We start from the raw sequence: 11,080 nt of genomic DNA, 5'->3' as shown, positions 1-11,080 counted from the left end.
TGCGTTGGGAGCTTAAGGCTTGAATGCAGAGAGTGCCTGTTTGAACACTTGGATTATTCTGGTGTTAAAGAAAATTTATCTGAATTCAGTGCTTCTAGTTTAGAAGCAAAAAGGACATTGTTTTGGTGCCTTAATCATGAGCTTAGAATATAAATGACAGAGATGAAATCGCTGACATTAGGTTTTGCAGGTACCATTTGCTCTTTGGTAACTGGGGCAGCGTTGTGTTCGATACCATCATCCTGTGTTTTTCAGGAGAGCAGCTCTGAATGGCTGGAGAAGTCTTCAACATCAGACCCTTGCAGCCATATGCTGTCACTCTACAGTTGCTGCAGGGGGAGCCTACGTGTGCTAATGGAGATGCCAAAACTGATCTAGGTCATATTCTAGATTTCACTTGTCGACTCCAGTATTTCAAGGTGAGCCATGTTTGCACAAGTACTGGCGGTGTTTCTGCCAGAGTGATGGGATTCTTGGCATGCTTCTGGAGCCTAGTTAGAATGCACAAGATCTTTACTGGCAGTAAACACCTGTAAGCATTTAGAGCTGGGTGTTAAACAGGTGCTTATTCTACCAACCTTCAACATAGTTCTCTAAGGAAGACGTTGATTCTGCCATGTGATGACATCTCTTCAGCGGTGCCCTCTAGGGTTTCTGTGACAGAGCCTTACTGGGTGCTGATAGGCAGGAAGGAGGCAGGAAATATTCATTTCAGCCTTGCATTCTTTGACAACACTATGGCTAGGCCAGTGCATAGAGATGCATACATGCATGTGTGTGTAAGTCCTGTCCCCTTTCTCACCTTTAACTGTATTGGAAAGTTTAAAAAACCCCAAACCAAACTAACAAAACCATCAGTTTTAGAGATGAGTGGCCCAGAATTTCCAGGAAAAATGCCATTACAGAACAAATGTAAAATGGCCTCAGAGAACTTTTGTCTGGAACCAGTTTGATGTTTTGTTCTTCTACCAAATCAGTGAATTACAAAGACTTGTGCTGAGTAGCTTTTTTAACACTGCTTGCTACAGGTCAGTGTCTTTTCAGCCCTTTTATTACATGAAGAATTTCCTTGTAACTGTGTGGTATGTTCAAAGATGAAATGAAGTAGTGGTTTGGGGAAGGTGCACTGGAGGGCTTGGGAAGTTTAGAAAGCAAAACCACAGCTCTACTGTTATTCCTGTGGATCTTCAGTTGCCTTTGCCATCCTCTGTGTGTAGAACCTGTTGTTCAGAGGATTCTCTGGCTGGAGAAGAACATATGATTTAGAAAAATATTATATACAGCATATTATTTAGAAAAATACTTGAGAGTTTCTGGCCCTTCTGAAAGCTTGTGTGTGGGAGCCTTCAGAGTTTATAAGATATATGTAAGACCAAAAAAAAAACCCCAAACCTTAAGAGATTTCTCCCAAAATTTTATTCACAGCAACCAGAACTGCAACCACCTGCCTTTTGCACTGGTGCCATGTGCTCTGGCCAGAATGCTATGGGCACATGGGAAAACTAGATGCCTTTTTATGAGATGGTCTAATGCTTTCTTCAAATCCATCTTGTCAGTGCCTTGGACTTCATCCCCTGGGCTGGAATTGAAGACAGTTCTGTCCTGGAGGATCCAGGTGTTTCAGGGAAGCTGGTTTAGTGAGTGCCACTCTGGCTTGATCAGCTGTGGATGAAGCCTTGCTCAGTCTTGTCTGTGGGATTTGAGTGCCCCATGTGCTACAAAATACAAGCACCAGGTGGCAGCTTAAGTTCAGTGCCTCAAGTTCAGAGCACTTAGCTGGAGTGTAACTGATGGTTTGGGTTTTCTCTGCTGAAGAGTTAATCTGCGAGTTTCCTGTATCATCCCGTGTTTGACAAAGGGGTTGGAGCTGTGGCTGTCCTAGCTGCTGTACTTGTGCTCTTGCCCGTGCACAGCTGTCTGAAGTGAGCACAGGTTGGGTTGTGTACACTGACTGTTCTTCCTTGTTGATGACCAGGTCACTGGAACAGGGGGACCTTTTGGAACCAGTACCATTCAGGAGCATCTGTTGCCGTTTGACCTGTCAATTTTCAAATCTCTTCATCAAACAGAGGTACAACTGAGCTACTGCCTGTAATTTGAGGGGCTCTGTAAATGCCAGGTCTGGTGCATGTCTCTCAGGCTTGGCAATTGCTTTGCTTTGGTGCTGGGGTTGGGGCATGCAGTGTTCAGGAGGAGTGTTTTATTTGGGAAACAGTGTGGGGTTTTTCTCAGGACTTGGCAATACGGATGCCAGATGTAAATATTCAGAAGAGCTTGTGCATGTCTTCCCAAAGGATGTGTGTCATTTCCAGTGTATGCAGAAGCTACCCCAGGGTGGCTTTCTGTCCCTGTGAAGCTCCAACAGATGGGTGCTAATGGGAGCTCTTATTACAAAGTACTTCTTGTTTGGGAAGCAGCAGGGATTTCTGAAGTGATGTGAATTTGCTTGAGAAGGTTCACTTGAGTGCAGCGCTTCTGGCTTGAGAATTTGCGGCATTTTTTCGTTGCTCTGCTCTCAGTGTGGATCACAGGGCTTCCACTGGGAGTGTTCAAAACCTCTTTCATCCCTTTCAGATCTTTCCAGAGTGGGAATGCCTGGTTGTGTCACACAGCCCTTACCCTGTGTTCCCTTCTGTTGGGTTCAGGACCTTTTGTTGGACATGCCTGCTGTCTCACTGATAGGAGAGGCTGTGCTGGTTCAGAGCTGCAGTGCAGTCCCCAAGTCAGGGACTTGCTGACATCTTAGCGTGGGAAGGAAACTTCAGTGGGCTGGTGTTGGGAGTGTGTCTAGCATGGATAATTTCAGGAGTAGCTTTGCTTAGTGTGGGGAGAATAAAAAAGGGTTTTGTTTTGAAGACTTTTGTGCCTGTGGGTTCCTGAAAAGTTCTGGATGGGCTGGCAGCAGACCTGCATTTTCATCTCGTCGTAACTGCTGCCCAAAACCAAACAGTGGTGATCTGGAGAGGTGCTTCCAGGGGCAGCAGGAGTTCTCTGGGAACTGGTTGTTGTTGCACAATGTGCCCAGAGAAGGACCCATTTGCTAGACAGAGGTTGAGTCACATTAAACTGCCGAAAAGACTTTTATAATGTCAAACTTAGTCTGTGTAATGAGCTCATTGGTGTATGAACTGCTGAGCTGGGCATTTTCCCTTCCCCGGACAGTTGTTGTTTATTCTTTGCAGTAAAGAAGGTGGGATACAGCAGTAACTGTGTTTGCAGGTCGAGCTGCACAGCTTGAGGTACCCACCTCTGTGGTTGGTGACAGTCAAACACTGTGCCCTGTTCAACTGCCTGGGCGGTTGAACCTGGGGGAATGCCCAGGGAAGGTAGAAAGTGCCTAGAGAAGATCTTTTGTGCAAAGAAATATTTGGGAATTAGTTTTTCTGTAGTTGTGCCCCTAATTTCTTGCTGTAGCTTTACCAAATGTTGGGCTGTCTGACCTGATAGTCCCAGGTTTGAAGGCAGTGCTGTAACTACTTTCCGGACCGGGAGGGAATCCGTCCTTGAAGCTTTCAGTTGCCTCTGCTGTGTCCCGTGTTTGTTCTGCCATTTCTGACTGTCATGTTTTTCCAATAGCTCAGTCATTGTGGGGGGAAGCTTCTCAAAGGGCTGACCTCATCCAAACATGCTCTGGCCACAATGAGTGTTCGGTTTTCAGCAACATGGATGAAGGTGAGAGGGAGTTTCTGATGGGCGTTCGAAGCGTGTGCAAGAATCACGCCTGTGGTGGGGGAATCCCCATTTGGAGGCCTGGTCCTTTTCTGTCCTGCCTGTTGCAGGTTCTGCTCTTAAAGCTGGGAAGCAGAAAGGGTTTGCTGGCCTCTCAGAACAGACTTGAAGTGATGAGATGTGTCCCTTCACAGGGATGTTTCTGATGCTTTGATTGGAATGTGCTTCTGTTACTCCTCGAGAGCTGAATGCGTGTGGCTTCTTCTCTGGGCTGTGATTTGGCAAGGCTGTGAGGAGCGTACCTTTCACAGTCCCTCTCTTCCTTCCCATTCTCCAGCCTGGGTTGGCTGCCAGTGTTTGGGACTCCCTCCCTGTGGATCTAAAATCATTCTGACACACTCAGCTCCTGCTTTAAGACCTTTAATCTGGGTGATGATAAGGCTTAGGGATCTTTCTTTCATAAGGTCATTTGGATTGCTTGTGAAACAATGGGCTTTCACCGAAGATGCAGGTACCATATTTTTAGGGTGCTTGTCTTTAACAGGAAATCCTGGTGCCAGAGGCCTCTGAGTTTGATCAGTGGGAGCCAGAGGATGCAACTTCAAGCTGTCCAGTGACAGCAGTTATCCCAACTTGGAGAACATTAACAACCTTGGATATGAGTCACAACAGCATCTCTCAAATTGATGATTCAGTGGTAAGAAATCTTTCTTCATTTGTGTGTGGGGGGAAAGGATGGCTGGTCTTCTGTGGCACATGACTCAGCAGGGATTTTGCAATTTCTTCATGTATCTCTCTTCTGAAAGATTTCCCCTTGCACTGTCCGTGCTTGAGCTCCACAAGGTAATGCTGTGGAGATCAATGCACTGCTCAACTTACTCTGATTTTTAGTTCTGTAATCTTTATCCAGGGTTCTGTGTAATACAGACAGGCCTGTTTGAGCTGGAAAGGCCTCTTAATGAGTTTGATCTGTAGTTAGTGGGGCTAAACTGGGGGCAACTTGCTTGTCTTCAGTGAGAACCCAGGTTTCAAATGCAAACGTGACCGTGCTCATCAGAGTATTCTGGTTCTCTCACGAGCAGGTGTCTGCACTCTTGCTGCACTAGAATGGGTGCAGAACGCTTTTTACTGCTGAAAGCTGAGAAGAGGGTCTGTGCCTTGGAAAGTTCCTGCCCTTTGCCTGTTAGTTGTTAGTTGGTTGGTGAAGGAAGTACAGCCAGGTTTCTAAGGTAAAACGCATTTAACATGTGCACCTTCTCCCTTCTAGAAATTAATTCCCAAGATCGAGTTCCTGGACCTGAGTCACAATGGGGTGTCTCTGGTAGAAAACTTACAGGTAAGGGATGCTTTTGAAGGTGATGTTTGCCAGGCTGCCCAGGACCTTCCAACACAGAATCCTTTTGCTAATGGATTTTGCCACTCATCTAGCGGAGAAGAGTTTAAGCCCAAATAGCTTCCTAGCATCAAGCCCTCGTAAGGGTGCATTTCTTACTTGCCAACACTGACATGCAACATGTAGTTCTTGACTAAATTCAGTCGTTGCTGGCTGTGTCAATGGCTTGGGAAAAATAGAGTCGAGGAAGTTCCCTTTCCTGCAGGCTTAATCCTGTGTAATGAGCAAGTTCATGTTGTGTTTGTCAGCTGGGCAGCATCCAGCATGAGCAAATGGACAAGCCTTTGATATGGTTCAATTTTAGCAAATTGGTGTGTGACCTGGATTTTCTGTGCTCTCGTAGCATCTTTACAACCTTGTTCACCTGGACTTATCCTACAACAAGCTGACATCGCTGGAAGGTGTTCACACAAGACTGGGAAACATCAAAACTCTGAATCTAGCAGGAAATCAGCTGGAAAGGCTGTGTGGTCTTAACAAGCTGTACTCTTTAGTCAACTTGGATCTGAGCAACAACAAAGTCGAACAGGTAACTACTGATTTTAGTGTCAGATTGCTTTAGAACACAAGTGATTTCTGTTAGAGGGTGAAAGTGCAAATAAAGTGGCTGGAGAGAATTTTTTTTCCTGGTTACTGTTTGTATGTAATTTAGTCAAGAAATGCTTAGACTGTGGTGGTGTTCTCATTTAGCCAATCTGTGTATTCATCCTTTTACTGAAAAACTTTCAGATTGATGAAGTAAAAAATACAGGAAACCTCCCGTGCTTAGCAAAGGTGGTGTTATCCAGCAACCCACTGAGCATCATCCCTGACTATGGGACCAAAGTACTGGCTCAGTTTGGGGACAGGGCTTCAGAGGTACGTTAGAACAGCTTTTTCTTTCTAAAGCCTGGTGAGGAAAGTTGTGTGAATGCTCTACAAGCCTGAGGAGTTTTTAGTGGGGGTTGGAGTACGTCTCTAGAGAATGGAACCATTTGTACACTGCTGGGCGTGCTCCTCAGATCTAAGGGAGAGCTTGCCCTGCTTTCACTGGGTAACAGGGTGTTCCTGTTGGAAGGTGCCTGTGCCAGTGGGGTGTGGAGCTTCTCAAGCCCTTCTGAGTTTGCATTCAAGTCATGAGGTCTGACGTGGTCATTACCTTGTTTACAGGGTTACAGACATGCACAGCATCTGCATCAAACTATTTATTTATGACATAAGTAACAATAAGTTACAGAGCTGCCTTGTTTTCTGTATTTCTGGATGTTTTTAACATCTTTAGGTCTGTCTGGATAACACTATCACCACAGAAAAGGAACTAGACACAGTGGAAGTGCTGAAAGCCATTCAGAAAGCCAAGGAGGTGAAACACAAACTGAGCAGCTCTGATAAAAAGGTGAGTTGGGTGCTGTGAGAGCAGAACGTGCTGTGTACAAAAGAAGCCTGTGAGTCCTCTCCAGATTGGCTTTGAGCAGAATTCCTTAAACTCACTTCTCATGGAAGTGTGTGCAGTGTTTGTGCTTTACTGCAGTGTGAGGTTTGAACATCACCTCTTTCTCCTATTTAGATTTCAATGCAATTTCAGGATGTTCCTTTTTCTGCTGGCTTGGGCTAGAGGAAGTGGGAGGAAAAGAGAAAATGGCCTAATGGTACACACAATAAATATGCAGCTGACCTCAACAGCCGTATTTTCCATCTTATACAGAGAGTGCTGAGGTGTGAGATCAGTGCTTGTGTTGCAGAGGACTGAAATGATTTTCCCAGACTTTCTTCTTGCGAGTATTGAGCAATGGGAAAGGATCAGAAGTCTGAATTGTCCTGTTCTCCTGTCGGCTGTGCAGTGGGTTAATCTTGTTCTGGAAATAAGTTGTATTATCAGGAGCTGTGATGCCCCTGCAGCCTAAGAATCCTGTTGTCGTTGTGGTTTGTGAAACTTGCTGCTGGTTTTGTCAGTGCAGGGATCAGTGATCAGAATGACTTCTCTAAACGAATTCTTAGTGGAGTTCTGCTTAGTGGGAAATGGGAACTTGAGAGGATGTGAGCACCAACGTGTGGCACCCCTCAGAAACCCAACACATTTGGTACTAACGTTCTTTTTACTCCAACTGGGAAATCTTTGTAGACTTAGTGCAGTTCAGGTTCTGACGTGTCCCGTGTGTTTAGGATTTCTCTTTAATTATTGCCTACTTTCTTTATTAGATCAGTGAGGACTCCAGGCTCACCGCTGCCAGCTCCAAACCAAACTGTTCTTCTCTTCCTGTTCATCCTTCGTCTCCCTCTCTGCCTCGTCCTGTCAGCTCCAGCCAAGGTAATCATGTATGTATCGTGCTGCTGGGCTGAGCCTCTGGGTTCTGCGTCTCTGGGCTGCACTGATGTACCTGGATGTTCTGTGTAGGGATATGGGGCTTATCAAGACAGAGCAGACAGACCCGGCAGCTTTGGCGTAGTGCAAGCGACATGTGACCTGGCAAAGCTGACCTGATGTTCACTGTGGTGTTAATTAACTCGAACAGAAGTTGGGGCACGGGGATGCTTTTACTGCAGAACAAGCAGCAGCAGAGGACTGTATCTCTCTTGCTAGTCTAGATACATGCCTTCATGGGAACTGTGGCATCTGTAGACACGTTCTAAAGCTGCTTCTCTGCTTGTTGGTCTGCACAAGGGGAGCTGGAGCATCTGTTCCATTCCTGCTGTTGGCAAGGGCTGTGTTTCTGTCAGGCCAGAATGGAGGTCGGAAAAGGAGATGAGTAAGAGGCAGTTCTGGAGTTTGGGTTCAGGCTGAGCCTGTGATTTCAGCACACTGTTGTGTTCCACAGCACCTGCTGACCTTACCTGAAAATCCCATTTCACTGGATGCTTCAACCAAGGGTACCCACTGCATTAGAACGTAGAACAGTGGCGTGTCTTGCATCTTCTGCAGGGGCCCGTGGGACTGACTGGGAAATTCATGTGTGTCTGAGAAGAGATAAAGATGCTTTTGCTTTTGCCTGAATGAAAGCTTAAAATGCAGTAGGGTATATCTGGTTGGGGATGACTTTGTAACCACTTAGAAAAGTGATGACAGTCTCCATAATTTGGGGTGAAACAGCTTACTCTTACCAGTGAATTGGTGGGTGGGGGAAGAGGTCTTTGGAAAGAGTCTGTTCCTGGCATTTCTGCAGAATCAGTAGAGGTCTCAGATCACTCAGTAAAAATGAAGCGATGGCGTTTAAGTTAAAGGAGAAGCAATTTAGATGCAGGTTTAGTTGCTATTTATGTGCTTGATTTGCCTTTGGAGCCCTTCTGGATAACTTTTCACCTGCAGGTGAAATGCCAGGTTCTCCCAAATTAAGCCAACGCTGGCTTTAAAGCATCAAGCATTGAAGTTGCAGGAGGGAGACAGCCTGGCTATAGGGCAGCCTGGGGTTTTATGCAGGGCTAGCTGTAAAGATGCATGCTAGCAGTGGCTGTGACTGTTTAGGTGTTACTTATTGGTCAAGCATCTTTTTCCCTTATTGCAAATGTTTAAGGAGCACATGAGTCTTGGAAAAAATACCAAGATCTTTCTGAACTACTTGGGAATTTTATAGGAAAACTGGTGTAAGACTGGGGTTACTGACTGTGGTCCTTTTCCATAAGATTCCTGTAGTAGAGTCTTGAGGAAGGGCTTTTATATTTATAAAAATAAATATAAAACTGGGATATAAATATATAGTGGGATATTTATAAATGTATTAATATATAGTGGGATAGCAAGGAGTAGGACAGGATTAGGACATTCCTCAGCTTTAACAACAGAAATGAATTCTTTGCTACATACCTAGCTATCAAGGGTTGTTTTCAAAATACTGATTTTGAGAAGTCTATTTTTTTAAAAAAGGAACTATGCTGGGCAATTTATTTCATTGTTAGACCTGAAATCAGGAATAATGGAATTCATTTTCTGATGCACTATTTCTGTGAATTGTTTTCTCTGCAGTTTCTCTAGACACCATCTGTTTCACTAGCATTTTATTCAACTTAAACATCACTTCCAAATGGCTTATGGCAAAGATTAAACATATATAGAGAAGAGAAATCCAGCAATAATGCTGCCCTGTTCTGGTTTTCTTGTCAATTTGAGTTTCCTTCTGGCTAACATGGTTGCTTTGTTCAAGCAGTAAATCTCTCTTGTGCTTCCTCTGCCTGAGAGATGGTTTGGTGTCATCTACTAAACTTTGCCATCAATCCAGAAAGATACAGGCAGGAGTTCTTATGCCTGAGGAAGAAGCTCACATGCATTGCCAGCATGAGCCAGCTGTGTGCTCCTGCAGCTTGGAAGGCCAATGGTATCCTGGACTCCCATCAGAAAAGGGGTGGCAGCAGGGACAGGGAGGGGATTGTCCCTCTCTGCTCTGCCCTGGGGAGGCCCCAGCTGGAGTCCTGTGCCCAGAGCTGGGGCCCCAGGACAAGAAAGATGTGGGACTGTTGGAGAGGGGTCAGAGGAGCCACGGAGATGATCAGAGGGCTGGAGCAGCTCCCCTACGGAGAGAGGCTGAGGGGGCTGGGATGGTTCAGCCTGGAGAAGAGAAGGCTGTGGGGGGACCTCATTGCAGCCTTCCAGTCCCTGAAGGGAGCAGAGAAACAGGAGGGAATCAGCTTTTTGAAAGGGCAGACAATGGCCGGACAAGGGGGATGGATTAAAGCTAAAGGAAGGAAGGTTTAGGACAGATATTGGGGGGAAGTTCTTTCCAGAGAGAGTGGTGAGGGGCTGGCAGGGGCTGCCCAGAGAGGGGGTGGGTGCCCCATCCCTGGGGGTGTTCAAGGCCAGGTTGGATGGGGCCCTGGGCAACCTCGTGTAGCTCCAGGCGTGGAGGTTGTTGGCCCTGCCTGTGGCAGGGGGTTGGAGCTCTGTGACCCTTGGGGTCCCTTCCAGCCCAGCCCAGGCTGGGATTCTGTGATTGGGATTCTGTTGTTTATTTGCACGTACGTTGTACACGCGTGAGCGGGCCGGCTCTGTGCTGATGCTGAGAACTGGGGTGCTGGGTTGCATTCCTGCCAGGCTGTGAATATCAAACAGGCAAAAAGCCCAATGTCCCTGAGAATATTTCAGTATACTGCATTCCTGATCAGTTTGTAATGACGAGTCAGGCTGGGATCCTTCAGAAAGGTTCTGATCGAGGGAAGATCATTTTCTTGAGTGGCATTTGAGGGACAGGACCTCCTGCGCCAGGGTAAAGGTTTTACAGATCTTCTGCTTGTTTGCTTGACGCCTGCAAAAATGGGAGTGAATGCTGTGAAGCTCACAGACTGCTCTGCTATGGCTTTGCCAGCCTGGCAATGCTTTGGTAACACTCAGGGCAAGTTTCAAGGAAATGGACCAGTTGTGTTAAAACTAAATTACATGGAGAATTCTCACACAAGATGTTGAGATTTAAATTGGTGGTTAGCTTAAAAAATGAGCTTTAGCAGTCTTCAGTGCACCTTTCAGTGCACTTAAGGATATTAAAATTGTGCCTGGTTTTGTTCTGTCCTGGCTGTTCTGTGAAGAGACCCCGCAGCTTTAATGACTGATGGTCACATTTTGATGATACAATCTTAATTCTAGTTGTTTGACAGACACTATTAGACATTCATTTTGGTTTTACTTCAGCAATTTTAAAAGGTCTTTGTATTTCTTCTAGAAATAATTTGTGAAGAAACAGTCCTAGCCAGCAGTCTTTTGCAATCCAGTAGTTTGACTCCTACAGACTATACAGTTCCCCAGAGATATTTTGAAATACCAGACTCTGGATGTAAAAATCAGATAATTGCTACACTTGTGTTTATTTTATGGCAGTTTTAATGTGGTAGTGTTTGGTTTTTTTGCAAGCTAATTTCTGATATTAAACTTATGTTGTTATAGTAATCCACAGCAAAGGTATTTTCATTCTCTGAGCTGTTATAATTGAGGAAGGAGGTAGCCCCAAATTTGAGTGGTGGGTTTGGTCCACCTTGTAAAGTGAGTGCATGATCTGAATTCACCAAAGAATTGTCGCTGTCAGGACTGAGATGTTTACCTGGCATTAGCGTCTCATTCAG

The 11,080-nt window shown here is 45.5% G+C and overlaps 1 protein-coding gene across 1 annotated transcript in view; it reads left to right on the top strand.

Annotated features, from left to right (window-relative positions):
• Nucleotides 1-269: 269 nt before the first annotated feature.
• Nucleotides 270-11,080, top strand: part of LOC311204519 (nischarin-like) — a gene marked incomplete at both ends in the record, with an annotated part of 67,518 nt that continues 56,707 nt past the window's right edge. Inside the window, 10 exons of the mRNA XM_084280932.1 lie at nucleotides 270-419; nucleotides 1,976-2,071; nucleotides 3,577-3,672; nucleotides 4,214-4,366; nucleotides 4,937-5,005; nucleotides 5,406-5,591; nucleotides 5,792-5,920; nucleotides 6,324-6,437; nucleotides 7,241-7,349; nucleotides 10,684-10,805. Of these exons, the coding sequence (XP_084137058.1) occupies nucleotides 270-419; nucleotides 1,976-2,071; nucleotides 3,577-3,672; nucleotides 4,214-4,366; nucleotides 4,937-5,005; nucleotides 5,406-5,591; nucleotides 5,792-5,920; nucleotides 6,324-6,437; nucleotides 7,241-7,349; nucleotides 10,684-10,805 (1,224 nt within the window). The remainder of the gene's footprint in view (nucleotides 420-1,975; nucleotides 2,072-3,576; nucleotides 3,673-4,213; nucleotides 4,367-4,936; nucleotides 5,006-5,405; nucleotides 5,592-5,791; nucleotides 5,921-6,323; nucleotides 6,438-7,240; nucleotides 7,350-10,683; nucleotides 10,806-11,080) is intronic.

The sequence above is a fragment of the Gallinula chloropus genome (assembly GCF_964237585.1).
Source record: "Gallinula chloropus genome assembly, contig: HAP1_SCAFFOLD_146, whole genome shotgun sequence".
Lineage (NCBI taxonomy): Eukaryota > Metazoa > Chordata > Aves > Gruiformes > Rallidae > Gallinula > Gallinula chloropus.
The sequence above is the reverse complement of the archived record's forward strand: the minus strand, read 5'-3'. Positions and strand labels throughout refer to the sequence as shown.